At 45.5% G+C, this 21,846-nt stretch overlaps 2 protein-coding genes across 2 annotated transcripts; both read right to left on the bottom strand.

Annotated features, from left to right (window-relative positions):
* Positions 1-2,617: 2,617 nt before the first annotated feature.
* GPR135 (G protein-coupled receptor 135) lies at positions 2,618-5,985 on the bottom strand. Its single transcript, XM_070403761.1, has one exon. The coding sequence runs from the start codon at positions 5,484-5,486 to the stop codon at positions 4,035-4,037; it is 1,452 nt and encodes a 483-aa protein (XP_070259862.1). The 5' UTR covers positions 5,487-5,985; the 3' UTR covers positions 2,618-4,034.
* Positions 5,986-10,567: 4,582 nt separating this feature from the next.
* On the bottom strand, positions 10,568-21,840 carry L3HYPDH (trans-L-3-hydroxyproline dehydratase). The gene is made up of 5 exons (XM_070403756.1): positions 21,282-21,840; positions 16,980-17,149; positions 15,589-15,711; positions 15,362-15,499; positions 10,568-11,259 (listed from the first exon to the last, which is right to left on the bottom strand). The coding sequence occupies exons 1-5, from the start codon at positions 21,796-21,798 to the stop codon at positions 11,134-11,136; spliced, it is 1,074 nt and encodes a 357-aa protein (XP_070259857.1). The 5' UTR covers positions 21,799-21,840; the 3' UTR covers positions 10,568-11,133.
* Between the last annotated feature and the right edge of the window lie 6 nt (positions 21,841-21,846).

Raw genomic sequence — 21,846 nt, 5'->3', positions numbered from 1 at the left:
TCATCTGTAAAATAGGTGGAATAATCAAAATAGTACCCCCCTGCAGAGGGTTGCCTTGAGGATTAAATGAGCTAATGTATGTACTATGCTGAATATGACTTGTTGCTTTATTTTCATTCAAATGAAATATTTGAGCTGGGAGCAGAATGAGATATGAAGGATCACATTCTGGCTTTTTTTGTATTATGCCATATTTAACACATCCCAATATTTCACACTTTTCTTTCCCCTTTTCCCACAAAGACCCTAAAATCGTGTACTCAGCATGAGGAAAGGCCCAAGTCTTAAATTTATTGGAGTCATTCTTCCTCTATCTTTTATTCAAGGCATTAATTTTTGTCTCTAAATATTTACAACTGGACCGGGTTGGTAGTTGGCCTTTATCTACATGTCTTTTGCTTCCAAATCCATCTCCTTTAATAACCACGTCTAAAAATGCTGCACCTCTTCTTCCCCACAGGTAAAATAAAGAGTCCTGATTATGGACAATTTTTATAAAGTACAAGGTCCTTAATTAATCGGTTAAGCCTTCTTAAGGCAGGTACTATGATTTCCATCTTTTAGTAGCCTTTGTACTCAGAAGTTGCCCAATGTAAAGTAGGAAATAAAAACAGTAGATTGATGATGATGATGATGATGATGATGATAGTACCACAACTTCTCATCCTTCGTTTTCCTTACCATCGACCTTTGTGAGGGTAGAGAAGGGAACATAGGGCTCTGAGCCCAGAAAGTCTGTGCTTCCAATCCTAATTCTATCACTGACTAGTTGTATAGCCTCGCATTAAACAAACAAGCACATAGTACTCTAAGTCAGTGGTCGGCAAACCGCGGCTAGCAAGCCACATGCGGCTCTTTGGCCCTTGAGTGTGGCTCTTCCACAAAATACCACGTGCAGGCGCGCACATACAGTGCGATTGAAACTTCGTGGCCCAAGCGAAGAAGTCGGTTTTGGGCCTGGGCGAGTCTATTTTGAAGAAGTGACCTTAGAAGAAGTGGGGGATGTCGGTTGGTTGGGCGACGGGAGACACGGTGCAGGCAGGCCACAGGATACGCAGCACAGGGGAGGCGTGCATGATTCATGCAGGAGTTGAGTGAGCCAGTCAGTCAGCAGTCTCATTGTGCAGTGGTTAGTGCTAGTCGCATCCGCAAATCGCGAGCGGGTGACAAAAGTAAAGTTTATTAAATTAATTTTAGGGAACGCTGTGGAGTGAAAGAAGATGTAGTGTCGAGGATTGAGAAAGGTATGTTGAGATGGTTTGGACATGTAGAGAGGATGAATGAAAGGAGATAGACGAAACAAGTATACAAGATGAGTGTGGATGGGAGAGTTGGAAGGGGTCGACCTTAGCGAACGTACCTCAATCAGATTGAGGACATTTTTAGCAAAGGCCAGCTTAGAAGTACCCTAATTAAGTTAATAACAATGTAGCTACCTATATAGTTTAAGTTTAAAAAATTTGGCTCTCAAAAGAAATTTCAGTCGTTGTACTGTTGATATTTGGCTCTGTTGACTAATGAGTTTGCCGACCACTGCGCTAGGTTGTTCAGTAACTTATTAACAAGTTTCTCTTTTTAAAAAAATATATTTTTATTTATTTTAGAGAGGAAGGGAGAGGGAGAGAGATAGAAACATCGATGATGAGAGGGAATCATTGATTAGCTTCCTCTTGCACGCCCCCTACTGGGGATTGAGGAACCCAGTACCCTTCAGTCCACAGGCCCATGCCTCTATCCACTGAGCCAAACTGGCTAGGGATCTTTTTCCCTCTTATTCTTGCTAACCATAACTCTTAGAGCCATTAACACCTGGTCTCTTCCCCAAGCCATTTCTTTATTAAAACTTCCTACCACTCCCTACCAAGAGTTAGGGTGGGAATTTCTTTTCTGTCTTAAAGTCCTTCATGCCACCAGCTTCTCACTTCCAATCTCTCAGATGTTCCCTTCATTCACCAGAAAGGTTTATACCACTTCATGTTTGTTTATTACATGTGTTTATGAAATACCTTCCTTCGATTCTTTATCCTAGACCTAGGTAATACCCTATTTTGAAACATGCTCACCTCCTTCCCCCAAGGTTTCTCTTTTTCTGACCGTTACTCACAGTTGCCAAATTCCTAGTCTGTGATACTTTTCATAACTAGAAGTTTTTCATCATTTCTAATGACTTCCATTTTCTCACAATGCAAAAAAATACACAACTTTTTTGCCTTTAATAGACAAGTACTACTAGTACAGATATCTGTTAAATGTTTGTTTGGCGTCATTAAGTCTGTATATGTTTTATAACAAGTACTAAAGAGAAAAGATTAGCTCATCTACTTTGTACTATGCTGAGTGTAGCAAGATATATACAGATAATTTATAAACTTCTGATTATGATGATGTCTGGAGAAGAAGAAAAATTAAAACATCATTAGCTCTGACATGAATATATATATTTCCATTTTTGATTACAAAATAATGACATACACCCATCACACAAAAACTTAAACACAATAAATATCTTTAAACATTTTATAAGAAAAAAAGTGATTATTTCACATTAAAACCTTTATATGATAGCTGATGTTTCATATGTAGTTTAAAGTACTTATTCAATTAAGGCTATGAAATATTGAAGGCAAAAGAAAGGAAAGAAAGGAGAAAACACAAAAATATCTCATAAAATTCTGAGTCAATGAATGGCATTTAATGAAATTTTATATACACAAATCCTGAATTATGCTTTTGAATTTTTTAAAAGCATCTTTGTTTTACACATTTCTAAAGATATCTTTAGCTTGATTGGAGTACCTCTCTGACATGCCTAAGTTATTTAGACCCTATTACATAATATAATAATTCCACACTTGGTCTCCCTTTCTAATAAAGACTACATTATTTTAGGAAACTCACATCTATAAAACAATGATCCATTTAAAAATACACACACACAAATGTACCCAAAACTCCCAAATGTTAGAGTATTCTTAGAAAATTCTATGTTTATTTTAGAAATGGGGCCACTTCTCAAAATATTTTTAGAATTCCTTTTAGAAAACATCATCAGTTAAAAACCACGCAGGAAAGTGAAATCGTGTTACTTTATAGAGCTTTTATTTTTAATATATATGACATTACTCACCTGATTCAATCAACTTGACTTCAGATTACATTTTTTGGCTGCACCCAAAAATCAATTTACCCCCAAAAGACAAAGATTTTCTACTACAAACGTTATTTTTTAAAAGTGTGAAAGCATTCTGAGAGCAGCATCACCCAATGTATTAGAAACAAAAGCAGCAGGTTAGAGGAAGGATAAATAAAGCCTCAGAGCTAGTCAGGGCAGATAATTTTGGGGGTAGGATGAGAAACATAACTATCTAATTATAATTTTAGAATACTTTTCAAAACAGCCATATTTCTTTATTTTCATACTTCAGGTGGCTGAATTTTATGGTAATAAACCACCTTCTCAAAATCCTACAGTTTTACATGGGATATGAATTTAAAATTTCCCACAAATATTTTAGAGGGAAGGGGTGTGGAGTACACTGAAGAGTGTAAGGATAAGAATTTTCCGCTCCCAACCTAAGTACCCAGAGCACGTGTCAGAGTAGCAAGTTCTAGAAATCTGAATTGAATGCTGGTGATTTAGAGGGTTCGGTAAGCAATTCTGAGGGTCTCTGTTCTTTCTTGAAACTCTATGTGTTTGAACAAATACTGATTGCATTCAATGATTTTGTTTCACAGTGTGATTCCTGTAATACGAGCTTTTCAGTAATTGTGAATTTTATTTAGTCATTTTTGGCACTTACAGTTCACAATGCTTGGTTGTGTGGTTTCAGATTATTTTAATTTTTGCACTTTACATTCCTTTTGGCACATTTGGAGGTGACATTGTCTTGTATGTTGTTTGGGGGATGGTAGGCCTCCCAATCTGTATCTTTTTTAAATGTTTGCTTTATGAAAAACACACTTCTCCCCCAGATTCCTGCATTAAACGAAGAAGGTAAAAAGCTACCTTCACAAGCTGTGCACCCCAACTCTGCTTAGAGGCTGGTATCCCTGGCTCCTGATGGAGGCTGTTTGGCCAATGCTGTCACAGGTTCCGGTGGCCCTTCCCGGCAGAAAAGTACAACTGGAGTTTTACGAGCCCACAAGGCCATGTCCCCAGCTACCCCGCTGGTCAGATTGGAGGAGTTCATCCTGCTGCAGGCCCCCAGCCGGTTGACAGACCGGTTTCTGGCCCGCGGGCCCGGGCCCTGGTCGGGCAGGGAAGCGTCCACATTCCTAGTCCGGTAACCCTCTTCCCGACTGCGCCCTAGCAGCATGGATATGTTGGGGTTGCGAATGGCGTAGATGACAGGGTTGATGGCCCCATTGGCCCAAGTCAGCCAGACAGCCACCACGTTGAAGAGCGAGGGGACCTGCGTGGCCTGGGCCTGACGGGCAGCAGCCAGCAGCACCAGGAAGCAGTAGGGTCCCCAGCAGCAGATGACGAAGACGATCATGACTAGAACGGTGGTGGCGGTGCGCACCTCGCTGAAGAAGCGCAGCACCCGCGCGTAGGTGGTCACGGGGCGCACGCGCACACCCGACAGGCGCACGGCCTTGCAGATGTGATAGTGGCAGAAGCACATGAGCAGGAAAGGCAGCAGGTAGCAGGCGACCACGAGCCCCACGCTGTAGGCCGCGCCCAGCTGCGCGGGGTCCGGGGACGTGCGGTAGAGGCAGCCGTGGAAGCTCTGCGCGGCGGGGGGCGCGCGGGGCGCGCGGAGCAGCTCCCAGGGCAGCGAGCAGCTCAGGGCCAGCAGCCAGGCGCCCGCCAGCAGCTGCAGCGCGCGCCGGCGACCGATCTTCTCCCGGGGCGGCCGCACGATGGCGCAGTAGCGGTCCAGCGAGATGAGGGCCACGCTGAGCGTGGAGACGATGCCAAAGCACGAGCTGAAGAAGCGGCTGGCGGTGCAGAAGCCGCTCCAGGGCCCCGCGGCGGCGACGGCGGGCGCTGAGCCCCCGGGCGGCGTGAAGAGGTCTAGGAAGGCGGCGGGCAAGCAGAGCAAGGCCGTGAGCAGATCCGACAAGGACAGGGACAGGATGAAGGCGTTGGTGACGGTGCGGAGCTGCCGGTGCTTCACGATCACCCCCATCACAGCGCAGTTGCCCAGGCTAGACAGCAGGAAGATGAGCAGGAGGACCAGCGCCTGGGCCGCCACCGCCGCCCCGTGCGTGAGCAGCTGCGCCGCCTCGGGGCGCAGCGGCGGCCTCCCCGCCGCCCCCGCCGCCCCAGGCCAGCCGAGGCCGCCGCCAGCCGTGGCGCCAGTGATATCGCCCTCGCTCCCGTCGCTCCGGTTCCCCAGCGCCGCGGCCGCCGCGGTAGCCACGGTGCTGAAGGAGAGCGCGGCCGCCGCCGTCTCCGCGGAGGAAGGCCCGCCAGGTGTGCCGGACGCGGAGGGGGCGCCGGGGCGTGGGCTGCCCGACAAGGCCATGCACGCTGGCTCCATGGGGCCCCGCGGCGGCCGCGCGTCTGTTCATCCCGCACCAGGGGAGGCGGCCGCGAGCTGGAGGGTATCTCGGCCGGGGCGAGAGGCCGCTGCCGGGAGTGGGGCTTGGCCGGAGGGGTGGTGGTCGCCGCGGACCCTGCGGAGCCTTTGACGTGGGTTCCAGGCGTTGCCTAGGGAACCGCCTGTTTACGCAGGAGCGCGGGGCGGGACACCGGCCAAGTGCTTCCGAAAAGCTGGCGCACAACTTCACGTCCCCGCGAGGTGCCTCGGCCTGGGGTCGGGCTTCAGAGTGCCAAAAGGACCTCCGCAGGGACCGCTTTCTGGCCAAATAAAGCGGAAGTGGCCCTCATAAATGACCAAATTCAACAAGGGTTCATTCTCCAGTTCTTTTCTTGGATACGAGGTCCTGGGAAGGCCTTCGATCGCCGGGGATGCTTTGCCTCCCTGTGGGTGTTTCCGGTATATGCAGGTAGAGAAGGAATCAAGAACCTGAAGTGAAAACTGTCCAAATGTGGAGATTTTAAACGAGGGGGCAGTGAAGCATAGTAATTACTCCTTTGGAAAACTGCTGTCTGGACTACTCAGTTATTCCTAGACAGTCTCTTATTCTGTAGGTCAACTCTGTTGTTTTTAGATAGTCCCTTATTCTGTAAAAGAACTGTTTTCGTTTGAATAATAGAAAAAGATAAAAACTTAACTGACCTTGCAAGCTAGCCATCTGATGTAACAGGTTAATACTGATACTGATAATAATTCCCATATTCTTATGCCAAGTATTGTTTCATTATGTATTCAAGGTTACAAACTGTAACAATAACCTACACAGAACTCTTTGTAAAATCTGCAAAGGGCTCAAAAAGGTATAAATAGAACTTCCTCTATTTGTTTGCTCAGAGATTTGGGAAACACCTCCCTCTGGGCGCCTCGAATAAAGACTCCTAATTAATTGGCTCATTAAGGCCTCTCGTATCTATCTCACTGATTTACCATACAATAGCAGGATAGGTTAATCCAGCTGTTCTCAACCTTGAGCATCTAACAGAATCACCTGGACTTCTTGCTGAAACTAAGTGAGTCGGCCCAACCCCAGGTTTCAGATTCAGTGGGTCTGGGGTCCTGTCCTAGAATTTTGCATCTCTTAACAAGTCCCCAGGTGGGGATGTTACTGGTCTGGTGGCCACACTTTGGGAACCACTGATGTACTGTGCTTATTAAATGCAGATTCACTGGTTGACTCCCAGGATTACTGAGGACAGGCCTAAGAATCTAAACCCCACAGGTGACTCTGATACAGGTGCTCTGAGGAGATAGTAGGATATGGATTTTAGCGGCAGGATGTCACCTTGCTTTAAAGAGCCTGGGACCCAGAATCATGCATAATTGGCTCTCGCATGTGTTGTTGGAAAAGGGAGAGTTCCTTCTCTGTGGCCTGGCCTTCCTCAGTTCTCTGGAATGTGGTGTGCTTTGAATGTAAGGTGCTGCCAACTAGGCAGTCACCACAGATGCAGCTCTGGGTATCTGGTTGGGAGAGACAGGAACATGGCCTGTAGGCCCAGGGAAGGTACATCTCAAGTTTCTGGGCATGGCTGCTAAGGGGGGAAGTGAGATCAGCCCTCAGGTTCTCTAAGGCTGTGGTTTGTAAAGTGTGGACCCTGGACCAGCAGCTTCAGTCTGACCTGGAAAGTGTCAGAAATGCATATTCTCAGGCCCAGCCTCCAATCTGAATCTGAAATTCTGAGGTGGGGCCCAGCCACATGACTTGCAAGTGATTCTGATACACAATCAAGTTTTGAGAAACACTGTTCTAAAAAATGATTGGTACATGTGCAGGTCTTAGAATCAATGATAGGAGTGCCTTGGTTGCTTATTTCAGTGATGGAAAATATCCTACTGGAAGTTAACAGCATAAATAGTTCATTTAAGGTGGTAACTAAGACTGTGTTTCTTGGCCTCAGCATTATTGACTTTTTGAGACAAATAATTCTTAGTTGTGAGGGCTACCCTATGCATTACAGATGTGTAGCATTATCTCTAGCTTCTAGCCATGATATCCCTGTAGTGACAACTAAAAATTATGTCTCCAGATATTGGCAGATGTCCCCAGAAATTGGGAGTGGGCGGGAAATCAACCCAGCTGAGAACCACTGAATTAAGACAAAAATATAATAGATTAATGTATAAGATCTCTGTGCTGTTTTCAGAAACAACGAGTAAGATAAGGATTCCAGCTGGAAGAATCTTAGAGCCTTAGGTACACACAAATATATTGCAATGTGGAAAGTATTGTTAAAAACATACCAGTGAAATTCTATGGAGGTGACTAACTCTTCCCAGGGAAGGTGATGGAGAATGAAGACTTTGTGCAAGAAGTGACATTGGACTCTCAAAAAAAAGAGAGAGAGAGAGAAGAAGAAAGAAAAGTAAGGACATTTGATGCATGTGTGAAGTCTGAAGGTTAATATCTAAGTGCTTTACTCTTGGCTACTGGCGAGTAATATCTGTATCTTAGGCTATGTGGGGCAGGGAGTGAAGAGGGGGAAAAACAATGAAAACTGATTGGGGCCCTCTTACAAAGGCCTTGCGTGCAGTGTTACAGAGATGGAACTTCATTGGGAGAGACGGGGTAATGGCACTAGCCATTGAAGGAGTTTAAACAAGGGAGGGCCATGATCAGACATGGTTCAGAAAGGTAAGAGTGACCTCACACTCTCCTGGTTTCCCGTCTTCCTCCTTCGCCTCAGTGTCCTCAGCTAGTTCATCCTCCCTCACCTACCTTTAAATGCTAGAATCCAGTGTCCCATCCTGGGCAGCTCGGGACTTCCTCCCCCATCTCACTCACAGCCACAGCATTGAAAACTATATACTCACAACTCTAAACCATGTATCTTGCTACTTGGCAATGACCCTTGATGTGCAAAAGCACCTCAAATGTAAGGTGACCAAAATGGAATTCGTGATCTTTCCTAAAAACCTTAGTCCTCAATATTTTGAATCTGAAAAAAAAAAAAAAAAAAAAAAGGGCACCACCTTCCACCTAGTTTTCTAGGCAAAAACTAAAAACTTAGGGTTCTTTCAAGATAAATTTTCTCTTCCTCATCACCAAAACCTGGGAATTTTACTTGTTAAATATCTTTGTATCCATTCACTTCCTCCATCACTCCATCGTCCACCTGAATCTTAGCTCTCATCCTCTCTTTGGACTATTGCTGACACCTCCTAGTTTGGTCTCCCCACATCCAGCCCCTACTCCACATTGCAGGCAGAATGCTTTTTTAAAACAAAATAATTTGATCATGCCACTTATTTAAACACTCTATTGGCTTTCTCCATTTAATTTAGGGTAAGGACCCCAATTCTTACTGTTTACAGCAAAGCACTGCATGATTTCACATCTGTTTCCTCTCTAGTCTCATTTTGGGCCACTTTGCTTCTTTTTTGCTCCACTCTAACCACACTGGCCTATTGTGAGTTCCTTAGGGCATTTGTACCTGCTGTGTCTTCTGCCGAGAAAGCTCCACCACCACTCCTTCCCCCAATCCCATAGCACCCCCATCTCTGCATGAATGTTAGTCCCTCAGGGTAAGCCCCTTGGGCTTGTAGGACATACCACACTGTCTATAATTATGTTTTCATGACTATTACTTGCCTCCCATGGTCGACTTGTAGACTCTGTTAAGACTAGGACTTGACCTGCTTGGCTTTTTATTAGATTCCTAGCACTTAGCACACTGGAAAACTGTTAGGAAAACACACAAAAGAAATATTTTTTTGAGTAACTATCAGAGGAGAAGTTAGCAAGTGGGACACCAGTTAGGAAAAGGCATTGTAATGGCCAAGGAAGAAATGAAGGAGTCTGAAGTCAGGCATTTACAGCAAAGAGCAGAAAAGATTTTAAGGAGCTAGTGTATGGATTAGGGTCTTTGGAGATAAGCAATACTTATAGGGCACTGTCTCCCTTTTTTTTTTTTTTTTTTTTTTTAAATATATTTTATTGATTTTTTACAGAGAGGAAGGGAGAGAGCTAGAGAGTTAGAAACATCGATGAGAGAGAAACATCGGTCAGCTGCCTCCTGCACACCTCCTACTGGGGATGCGCCCGCAACCCAGGTACATGCCCTTGACCGGAATCGAACCTGGGACCTTTCAGTCTGCAGGCCGACGCTCTATCCACTGAGCCAAACCGGTTTTGGCCACTGTCTCCCTTAAACAGGAAAGGAATCTACAGATTATAGAAGGATAGTCTAACAGCCAGCCCCAAGAACAAGAGAAGTCAGGGCAGCTCTGTGGGTAGAGATAGCAGACACTAATTGAGGGTGATCTCTTTAAGGCACTATCAGAATAAGTCTGCTTCAACCATTCATAAACCGAATGTCATTTCTCTCAAGATCCCAGATCCTGCTCTAGCTGGTTTGGCTCAGTGGATAGAGCGTCAGCCTGCGGACAAAGGGTCCCTGGTTTGATTCTAGTCAAGGGTGTGTACCTTGGTTGCAGGCTCCTCCCCAGCCTGGGCCCTAGTTTGGGTTTGTGCAGGAGACAAACAATCGATGTGTTTCTCTCACATCGATGTTTCTCTCTGTCGTTCCCTCTCTCTTCCAATCTCCCTAAAAATCATTGAAAAAATATCCTTGGGTGAGGATTAACAACAACAACAACAAATCCCAGGTCCTGGGAGCAAGAGCCTGATGGGTGTACCCCTTCCCCTGCCTGGTGGTCCCAGCAAGGCTTTGTTCAGGGGATGGATAGTTTCCCAGAGAAGAAGGAATGTTAATAAAGTGGGAAAAAGTTAGTGATAGTGTTATTTTTTAGAGCGACGTGATTTCTTTATCAAAGAATGTAATAGAGAATGAGTGGAAAACATTATTTTGTTGTGTAATTAATTTTAGTCAGGTAATTAAATCATAGACCTAATGACTGGGTCTATACAGACTTGGTGGATGGCAAAGCCAGTTTAAATGAATTACTTCAGTTTCTGTTGGCTCAGAAAAAAGAAATACTACTAATCACAGCAGAGTTTAAGGAATATTGAGAGCATTACATGTTTGAATAATTTTAATTCTTCATTTTATAATGACTGGTAATGATCAAATTTATTTTTAACAGGCTCACAGGCAAGAATACCAAGAGTTACCATTTCTTTCATATTTTATTTTTTAACATGTTTTTATTGATTTTAGAGAGATAACAAGGGAAAGGAGAGAGAGAAACATCAATATTGGTTAGAAACATCTCGGCTGCCTCTTATACACCCCCTATTAGGGATCAAGCCCACTACCCTGTCTGTGCCCTGACCTGGAATCAAACCAGCGACCTTTTGGTGCATGGAATGAAGCTCATCCAACTGAGCCACACTAGCCAGGACATCATGTTATAAATCTACCCGGCATGTAGCTGGTAGAGTATGAGACTTGTCCCACTGTAGTGATTCACTGATTGTTTTCTACTATGCACCTGTATTTCAGGACCTATACCTATATATCTATGCAACTATGAGGTATAATGATTTTATATTTAGCCATATTGTACTATTTTAGAAAAATGGGAATTGGCTTACATGTACAATTTGGATATAGGTTTCCACATAATTCAGATGAAAATTACTGATAGATAACGATTGCTTTAAAAAGAAAGCCTTTAAAAGTCATAGAAGTCACTTGAGAAGAAACCCATCCCTCAGTGGGTCGTCGTCTTCTATTGTAAAGCTTGCGGTACCCGTGTAATGGGCTTGTCCGGATACTTCCACTATAACCGCATTAAAATCCCCACACTTTGCTTCCTGAAAAAAAGAAGGTGAAAGGAGTACAATATCAAAATACCGCATTCACATTGTATCTGGGTTAAGTCATATTGTTAATTTTTATCACTTTAAAGAAAACCCAAGAGTTAATCCAATGAAAGGAGAGCAACCTGATCAGGTCTGTGTTTTACATGAATTAAGCTGTACAGTGGGAGACAACTGGAGAGGAGAGAAACTAGACACCCAGAACCCTGTGGAAAGGGAAGCTTAATTCATTGATGGAATCTACAGTCACTGGGGTAATTTTTAGTGAGGCTGGAGAAGAGTAAAATACAGAGATACCTTGGAGGAAGAACTGATAGGCCTGGGGACTGATATGTGGGAAGTAAGGAATAGAAATAAATATGACTATGGCTTTTAGCTTGAAAGTGATGGGGAATGTGGCAGGAGAGGCACCTTTAGGAAGAAAGACGTTTTTAACAAGTTGAGTTTGTGATATCTCTGGAACAGTCATTTTGAGATGAGTTTACTGGACAGTTGGGAACATACCTGTTAGACTCAGGAGAGAAGCCCGGGTAGGCATGGGAGGGAGGAAGGTTTGGAAGTCATCAGTGGGTGGCTGAGAGTTGAAACTTCAGAAGTGGGTGAAATGTCCCAGTGGCATCAAATTGCAGATGAGATGAGAAGGAAGCTAAGGATAAAATGCTGGGGGCTTCTGAACAGAAGGATGGGGAAAGGAAGCTGGGCAGGGAAAGAGATGGAGATACTATCAGAGAGCCTGGAAGAGCCCAGAGATGAAAGGTGAGTGGTGCAAAGGAAGATGTTCTGGCAAGTATGATAATCAGGATTAAATAACTTCAAATCTTCACTACAGAGTATCTTTTCATTTTCTAATTTAAAAAAAAACCCAGGATAACTGAAGCTTAAGGTAAATATCAATTATGAGCTTAGGATACAGTAATTTTATTATCTAATATAATAATAGAGGAATATGCAAATTAGTCAGGACGCTGTAATGTCATGACCGATCTATGAGCGGTGGAGAGCTACAGGAGGGCAGAGCAGCAAGCTATGAGTGGCAGAGAGCTACCAGTGGTGGTGGGCGGGGTGGCCAGCTGAGGCAAGCGGCAGCGAGCTACTCGTGCACGGATTTGTGCGCAGGGCTACTAGTGTTTTTGTAAAGCTGCTATAATATAAAGCTTCACTGAAAACTTGCCTTGTCTAATCTATACTAATAAAAGGGTAATATGCTAATTAGACCGGGAGACCTCCCGGGAGACCTTCCAGACGTCCTTCCGGACAAAGCCATGGTGGTGGGGCCGAGGCAGAGGCTGTTAGGGGCGAACAGACCAGCAGGGGAGGGCAGTTGGGGGAAAGCAGGCTGGCAGGGGACAGCAGTTGGTGGCAAGCAAGCAGGGGACGGTAGTTGGATCTTGCAGGGATCGGGCCTAAACCAGCAGTCGGACATCCCCCGAGGGGTCCTAGATTGGAGAGGGTGCAGGCTGGGCTGAGGGACAACCCCCCCCCTCCTGTGCACGAATTCGTGCACCAGGCCACTAGTAGCAATCCTATCTAATAATAGAGAAACATGGTAATTAACCATAACTTCCCTACCCTTCCCATCGGCTAATCAGCAGGATATGCAAATTAACTGCCAACAAAGATGGCGGCCAGCAGCCACGCAGCTGAAGCGAGCAGGAGGCTTGCTTGCTCCAGTGAGGGAGGAAGCCAAGGTTCCCCGCCTGCCTCAGCCCAGCTCTGAGCTCCGGATGCAACAATGTTGCAATTATAGAAGCTAAACAAACTCTAGATACCTGCTTTCAGCCAGCCACAGCCTCAGAGCTGGAGCCAGGCCTCAGCTCCAGTGACAGCTATAGAAGGTAAATAAATCCCAGAAAAAAAAAAAAAGAACTAAAAAAGGCTGGGAGCTTCAGTCACCCGCCAGCCTGAAAACGGCCCTCAGCCCCTCACCCAGACTGGCCAGGCACCCCAGTGGGGACCCCCACCCTGAAGGGGGTGTGACCAGCTGCATACAGCCATCAGTCCGTCATCCAGGCTGGCCAGGCACCCAAGTGGGACCCCCACCCTGATCCGGGACACACTTCAGGGCAAACCAGCCGGCCCCCACCCGTGCACCAAGCCTCTATCCTATATAATAAAAGGGTAATATGCAAACTGACCCTAACAGCAGAAAGACTGGGAATGACTGGTCACTATGACACATACTGACCACCAGGGGACAGACGCTCAATGCAGGAGCTGCCCTCTGGTGGTCAGTGTGCTCTCACAGGGGGGAGCTCTGTTCAGCCACAAGCCAGGCTGACAGCTTCCAGTACAGCTGTGGTGGTGGGAGCCTCTCTTGCCTCAGCAGCGCTAAGGATGTCCGACTGCAATTTAGGCCTGCTCCCCGCTGGCAAGTGGACATCCCCCGAGTGCTCCCAGGCTGCCAGAGGGATGTCTGATTGCCATCTTAGGCCCAATCCTCCGAGGAGCGGGCCTAAGCCAGCAGGTGGTCATCCCCTGAGGGGTCCCAGACTGTGAGAGGGCACAGGCCAGGCTGAGGGACCCCCTCTCCCCCTGCGAGTGCACAAATTTTTGTGCACCGGGCCTCTAGTATAATATAATGCTTAACAGTGTGGGGTCTGCTTAGAGAGATCCATGTTCATAGTCTGGATCCATTACTCTTTGACTTTTGGCAAAACTCTCCAATTTATCATTTGTTAAAGAAGAAGAATAGTATTGACCTCCCCGAATTCTTGTGAGAATTAAATGATATGGTATGCATAATGTGTTTTGCTTAGAAACTGACATGTAGTGAAACACCCAATAAATATTATAGATTATTACTTTATCTTTATTCTGGGACTTGAAGACAATGTATCCCAAATTTTTGCATACAATGTAATGGCTTGGTACCTCATAAGATCAGGTAATGTATAAGAATGCCTAACTTAATGAAAATTCAATACTTAGAAAAATAAAACTTTAAAAACATCTGTATTTCCCTGGCCATGTGGCTCAGCTGGTTGAGCATCATCTAGTGTACCAAAGAGTGCAGATTCAATTCCCGGTCAGGGCACATACCTAGGTTGCCAGTTGATTCCTTGGTTGGGGCACCTACAGGAGGCAACCAATCACTGTTTCTCCCTCATCTCTTTCTCCTCTCTCTCTCTCTCTCTCTCTCTCTCTCTCTCTAATCAATAAACATATCCTCGGGTGAGGATTTTTAAAAAAAGCTATATTAGGATATAAAAGTATTAAGATAGATTGCTATGTTAAAGGACTCTTTATGAGTAGATTCACTTACTAGATGTAAACAAGTTATCCTGTAGATTTCATTTATTAATGAGTAAATTCATTAATTAGCTCTATTAGCACATTTAATATTTGATTCCATTATAAAAACTCTGCCCACAACTTTTCAGGACTTTCACATCCTATTATAAAATGAAACACTCCTATAGAATAAAAACAAGTAAACAAAACATCCAAACCCTAGTTTAATGGCTCTCAGGCATTTTGGTGCCAGCACCCCTTTACACCTTCAGGTTTGAGGAACTCAAAATAGTTTTTGTTCACGTAGGATATATATATTAATATTTGCTTTTTAAAAAATTAAAGATATTTTTTTCATTAATTCGTTTAAAAAATAAACTCACTGCATGTTATGAGTTTATTAATAAACCACAAATTTTTGTGAAAATAACATTTGCCAAAACAAACAAAAAAACCAATGAGAAACATGACATTGTTTTACATTTTTGGAAACATCCCATGTCTGCCTGTAAAGAAGACAACTAGATCCTCATATCTGCTCCTACATTCAGTCAGCGGGGATAGCACATTATTCTGCCTCTGGAGAACTGTACACTGATGAGAGAATGAAAGTGAAAAGCAAACAATGTCTTAGTATTATTACGAACATTGTTTTGGCCTCGTGGACCCATGGAAAGGACCCTGGGAACCCCCGGGGTTTTCACACCTCACTTTGAGGACCAGTATCCTAGCTGAACAGTTTTTACAGGTCTGTTTGAAAATTGTCTTCTGAGAGCTGAGTGAAGAAACTCATCACACACCCGACTCACGCCTCTTCAGTCTCCAAAGTAACACATTTACAGAAGAAGGTAAGGGTGTCACTCACCCTCACAGCCTTCCCGGTGAAGACTGAGCCAGTGGCACTGCTTCTAAAGGCTCTGGTCTGGTTCAGTTCCAGAAGCCCTTTGTGATACTGTAAGGCAATTCGGGCTGTCACTCCTGAGCCCGTAGGACTTCGGTCAACCTGTTTCAGAACAAACAAGATAAGAAAGTTCATAGTGCTCCACTTCCACATCGCATGACTTTTGTGCCTAAAAATCACAGTTTTAATACCTGCTCATCTGCAAACACACAGATGTTGGTGGTTGGCTCCTCACTGTAAGTGTCTTTTCCATCTGTTAATATAGTTCCATATAGAAAGGCAAGGTCTTCACTATCAGGATGAGTAATTTTAAACTGCAAATAACAAAAAATTATCAACCACATGTAAAATAAATACTTTGATTCAAGTTTATATTTTAAATAACATATATGGGGCTCTCTTAGACATAATTTTTCCACCTTTATCATTTTTAAAACACCTTTTGGGTCAAGGCACTCAATGCTAGAATGACATCTTTGTCTAGATCCGTAGTCGGCAAACTGTGGCTCGTGAGTCACATGAGGCTCTTTGACCCCTTGAGTGTGGCTCTTCCTAAGCCTTAGGAGTACCCTAATTAAGTTAATAACAATGTACCTACCTATATAGTTTAAATTTTAAAAATTTGGCTCTCAAAAGAAATTTCAATCGTTGTACTGTTGATATTTGGCTCTGTTGACTAATGAGTTTGCCGACCACTGGTCTAGATGAATAAACATAGTTTTATTGGAAGTTGTGATTTTTTTTAATTGATTTCAAAGAGAGGGAGGGAGAAGAAGAGGGAGATAGAAACATTAATGATGAGAGAGAATAACTGACCAGCTGCCTCCTGGGGATCGAACTCGCAATCTGGGCATGTGCCCTGACTGGAAATCAAACTGTGACCTCCTGGTTCATGGGTGGATGCTCAACCACTGAGTCACACTGGCCAGGTGGAAGTGTGAGTCCTTCCTAACGAAGTTGCCCTGCACACAGCCTCTACTAATGGAACAGTCCTATTTTATACACACCCCCACTAAGTAAACACACACACTCTTGGAGGCGCTGAGCCCAGGATGGTCAATCCACAGGCTGGCCATGGCTGCCCAAACAGGAGGAGCTAAGGCAACCATATCCTCACTCTCAGGAGCTTGAAGGGGATCATGTAGAGAAACCAGGCAATGAGTATCTAGAGCTGAAGTGAATACCAGTGATAGAGACAAAGACTGTGAGAGGCCAAGAGCAAGCAAAAGTTACAGGGATGCAGATGCTATTAGGTAAGAGAAACAATTGGATGGAAAAAGAATGATTTATTGTAAAGAATGAAGTCAGCCCAGGTGGGTGTGGCTCAGCAGTTGAGCATCGACCTAGGAACCAAGAGGTCTCCGGTTGGATTTCTGGTCATGGCACATGCCCAAGTTGCAGGCTGGATCCTCAGTGGGGGGCGTGCAGAAGGCACCTGATCATGATCCTCATCATTGATATTTACTAATATCTCTCTCTCCCTCGCCCTTCCTCTATGAAATAAAAATATATATTTTTAAAAAGAATGAAGTCAGCTGGTATCATGAAAAGCAGCAGTGTTGATGGCAGCAACAGTACTGACCTGAGCTTTCACTGCTTCTGTCACTGTACTTGCTGCATCCACAAGGTCCCTTGTCTTTGCAGAACAAACATCGAGTCCTAACTTTTCAGCACTAACAAATGCATAAAATGCGCCACCATATGCAATGTCCACTACCACCTTCCCATGGCCAGGAACATCCACCAGGAGATCTAAAAAAGATGTGTTTGAATAGTGTGTTTTAGTAGTTTAGCAATATAAATCATACAATTTTTCATACGTTTATGTTGCGGGGGGTGGGCAGGGAGCGTAGATAAAGTGGGGGGGGGGGGGGGTTCTTCCTATCATAAAATGGAATGAAACAAAAATGCATCTTAAAAATGAGTAAGCATCAAGTAAATAATAATAGAGCTTTAGCCAAGTACATCTATTTTTAATTTGATGTTTGCATAAGTTGTACAAGTGCACTTGAATGCATGTTTTCCTTAAATTATACATGCATATTTGTTAACTATTCTGAGTATCTTTTTTTTTTCTAGGAAACATCATAGTGACAGAGAGAGGAAAACCCTGGGGCCTCAACGTGTGAAAACTACGGAGGAAGTATGTAGGTCCCCTCTCATACTACCAGGAGTGGTTTTAAGTAGTGAGGATTTGGAGCCCTATTCACAAATTGGTTTTCTTCAAATCTAATGTCAAAACAAAATGGGGAAAAAAAGAGACTTTTCCTATACGTTACATACAAACACTTACTCACTTAAATATTTCATATCATGCAAATACTGCAGGCAAATACTCAGAACAAGCCACTGTGCAACCACTGACCTGTATGGTATTATTTTGCATCAGGGTTTTTATAGGTATTTTAAGTGCCGACATAACCGAAGTTTCACCTGAAGGTCAGTTGTTTGAAATACTGAATTTACATTTCCAAAGGAATGGGGCTGGCTGATATTTCGGGATATTAAAACTGTTTCCCCCCTTCTCGAATTTTCCTCTCTTTCTCCTCCCCAATTCCAGTGGGCTTGGTGATCACGGCTCTGGGGGAGGCATATAGCAGGGGAGAAGCAGGTTTTGTGGAAACCGATCGCAGGGGAAAGAGATCTGTTGGCCAAGGAGTGTCCTATGTATGTATTTTTTTCCGTCACCATTTATCCCCTGTGTGCCCTCTTCCACCTCCCCCGACCCCCACAACCACCACACTGTTGTCCATGTCCATGAGTTCTCTTTTTAAAATCTTTATTGTTTTTTTTAAAAAAATATATTTTATTGATTTTTTACAGAGAGGAAGGGAGAGAGACAGAGAGCCAGAAACATCGATGAGAGAGAAACATTGATCAGCTGCCTCCCGCACACCCCCCAGTGGGGATGTGCCCGCAACCAAGGTACATGCCCCCGACCGGAATCGAACCCGGGACCCTTGAGTCCGCAGGCTGAGGCTCTATCCACTGAGCCAAACCGGTTCAGCTAAAATCTTTATTGTTGAAGGTATTATATATGTCCCCCTTTTCCCCATTGACCCTCTCCAGCGAGTTCTTTTATTTTTTCTACATTATTCCAATCCCCCCCGCCACCACCCCCACCCCCTCCCCAGCTGCTGCCTGCTCTCTAAAGGGAGAAACATTTCTCTTGGTCAATAGGGAAACTTCCTCCGGACTGAGAAAAGAGGCTGGAGGTCCTGAGTGCAGAGGGCCTGTTAACTTCCCCACATACCAGAGAGGCTGCGGCTGTGACAGAGGCAGCAGGAGGAGGGGGCGGGTGACGCTTCCCTGGTAACCTGTGCAAGCCGAGGACCGAGGACCGAGGACCGAAAGGCCCTCTTCGCCAAGGCCTTGGCTATTTTCAGAAACCTTTGCTCACATATATATGAGGAAAAGGGGCAGCAAGTGGAGGGATGAAACTAAGTCAACCAATGAGGCAGAGTGGAGTCTCAAATTAAGTTGTGAAAAATAAAATATTTCTTGTACTCCTGAGTTTGCACAGTCCTACAAAGGTACCAGTATGCCATCAGCTACAGACTAGCCCACAGAGCCCTTTTTACATGTGACGTGTCAAAACACAGCAGATTTATCATCAAAAGAGTAAAACATGCCTGTGGAACTTAACAGCAAACCTGAATAAAAAGGTCTATATCTGGATGCTGGTGCAACATGAAAAGCACATTTAATAAGAGGAGAATGAGGAATTCGATGGAAATAAGGGACTGCTAGAAAGCTAAGTGTGGCTTTGGTGTCCTCGTGTAAAATGGCACTGCTATTCCCCCCAACAAAGGTTTCCTTTGAGAATCCCCTGTGATTATGTGTGTGGAGTGGTTGGCACAGATTAGTAATGTAATAAATGTTAATATTAAAGCCAGAAGTTTAATTTCCAATAGGAATAGAACTCTTAAGAGAACCAGTTGTTTACATTTGCCAATCAGCATATTCTCCAAATTTCATTTTAGTTATTCATTTAACAAGTGTTAACTACCTACTGTTCTAGCACTTGAATACAGTGAACAAAATTCTGGAGTTTTCCTTTTGGCAGGTGGAGTGGAGGTGGACTCAGCAATTTTCTGAGACGGGCACTGCTGTCATCTTCATTTTACAGACATGACACTGAGGAACAGAAACCCTTTCACAAGGTCGCCTAGATGAGGAAGGACAGAGTAGTGATCTTGATTGAACAGTCAGTCCACCTTTTTTGTATTTTTCTAAGTAGAGAATTTAGGATTTCATTTTCTTTTAAAATATATTTTTATTGATTTCAGAGAGGAAGGAAGAGGGAGAGATAGAAACATCAGTAATGAGAGAGAATCATTGATCGGCTGCCTCCCACATGTTCCCCCCCACCACCGCCCCTTCCCTGCACGCCCCACACTGGGGATCAAGCCCACAACACGGGCATATGCCCTGGCCGGGAATCGAACCATGACATTCTCTGGCTCATAGGCTGACGCTCAACCTCTGAGCCACACCAGCCGGGCAAGATTTCATTTTCTTAATGCAGTGATGTTCTCGGAACTACCGAGCTGATGGGGTTGGCTGCCCCTGCCATCACTTGACCAAACTGAGGTGGTGATGATCCTGCTGCCTGCGGTCATTTCCCACAAAATCTAGAGGGCTTCCCACCTGCTGCTGGGGTGGCTGAGGTGCCAAGTTAAACTGTTGAGGTTTTTGAGGTGAAATCTCAACACAGACTCCTGTCTCCCTCCAGTGCCTTCCCAATACAGATGTGACACCATTCTCTGCTAAAGGGGAAAGTGGCCTCTATTTCCTCTAAGAATGAGCTGGACTATCACGGCATCATTCAGAATCAGGCTAACCTGGAACCCAAATCCTAGAGGAGGATTAAGATCGAGCTCACAGAATGATATGCATGGCTTGAAGGCTTTGAAAAAAAGAGGTGATAACCCAGTTCCTGGCTGGACTAACTTAGCTCCCAGCTCACTTCCAGCCATGACTAGTCAAGCATCCTCACTGACAGAATGCAGCCCTTTGCAGGGGTTTCCCCTCTATGTAAAGATGATAGTTATTAGTTATTACATGACACACAGGCTCTGTACTAGGGACCCACCAGAACCTTCTGAAGGCTCAGCACACCCAGAGGACTAACTAGTAACCTTATATATTCGGTAGTCTCTGTCTTGGAATATATCTATTTTTAAATTCTTAGTAGTGCCTTACACATTCAAGCCTCACAAAAAAACCTCAATTCGATAACACATGAAGTATAGACTCAGAGAGGTTAAGTAATTTGACTCAAGCTGCACAGCCTTATAGGGTTGTCAGGCTTTGAACCCAGGCAAAGTCTGTTCCTGTTTTTAAAAAATAAGAGCAAGCGTTTTAGCGACATCAGTACTTTCACGATTTGTAAATTGCCTAGTTCATTCTCATTTAAATTCCTCCCCAAGAAGTGGAGAAGCACTTTTTACAGATCAGTCCCTGTAACCTGTGTTTAGTAACCTGTCAGAGGGGATGGTGTGTCTGGGGAGGGTATTCTGAGCCAGCCTGGAACCGGGCCCACTGGCTGTTCTCTGCCCTTTGACTCTGGCCGACCTGGCTTTAGCCAACTGTGAAATCTAGGAATGCCTGCCGAGTGGGGAACGAGGCGCTGGGGGAAGCACGGAATTCTCTCGTTTCAAGGCTCTCAAGACCACAGGCCCACGGACCTGGGGGATCGATCATTGAATTGCATGCTCCGCACAAATCCGAAGGCTATCTGCAGTGACTTAGAATTGCCTTTTCATTATTTGCAAAGGCTGTGGGGTGGGTTAGTTGCGCGGTGTGGGTTCCAGCCGAGAGAACGAGTGTAGTTAGTAGCCTCTCGGGTTGCAGCCCGAGGGTGGGCGGTCCCGCCGGTTACCTGTGGCCAGCACGAAGGCCGGGACGCTGTGGAAGCGCACCGGGCCGCGGCTCCGGCCGCCCTCGCACTGCACGAAGGCGGCCACCAGCCCGCACGGGCAGTGGATGTTGACTTGGGCCTCGCGGGCGCCGGCCGGGGGCGCAGCCACCAGCCCGAAGTCGAGCGCGAAGCGGCCCAGCGCCAGCACGGCGTGGCCGCACATGGAGCTGTAGCCTTCGTTGTGCAGGAACAGGACGCCCAGGTGCGCGTCCGGCAGCTCGCTCGGCACCAGCACGGCCCCGTACATGTCCCGGTGCCCCCGGGGTTCGTACACGAGCCGTCGCCGCACGTGATCCAGGTGCTGGCGCATGTAGCGCCGCTTGGCCAGCAGCGTGGGACCCGCCACCTCCGGACACCCCGCCAGCACGATGCGCAGGGGCTCGCCGCCCGTGTGCATGTCCACCACCGACAGCGCCGGCGTGCCCGGGTCGTGCGGGGGCAGCCGGGGCGGCGCCGGCGAGCGCTCGGCGGTCTGCATGGGGAACTCGGCCACCGCTCGGCTCGGCGGCGCGCGCTGCCAACCCAG

The sequence above is a fragment of the Myotis yumanensis genome, unplaced genomic scaffold (assembly GCF_028538775.1).
Source record: "Myotis yumanensis isolate MYYU_CA2020_CCGP unplaced genomic scaffold, mMyoYum1.0.hap1 SCAF_1, whole genome shotgun sequence".
In the NCBI taxonomy this organism is placed as follows: Eukaryota; Metazoa; Chordata; class Mammalia; order Chiroptera; family Vespertilionidae; genus Myotis; species Myotis yumanensis.
Note: the sequence above shows the minus strand (reverse complement) of the source record. Positions and strands in the feature narration are given on the sequence as shown.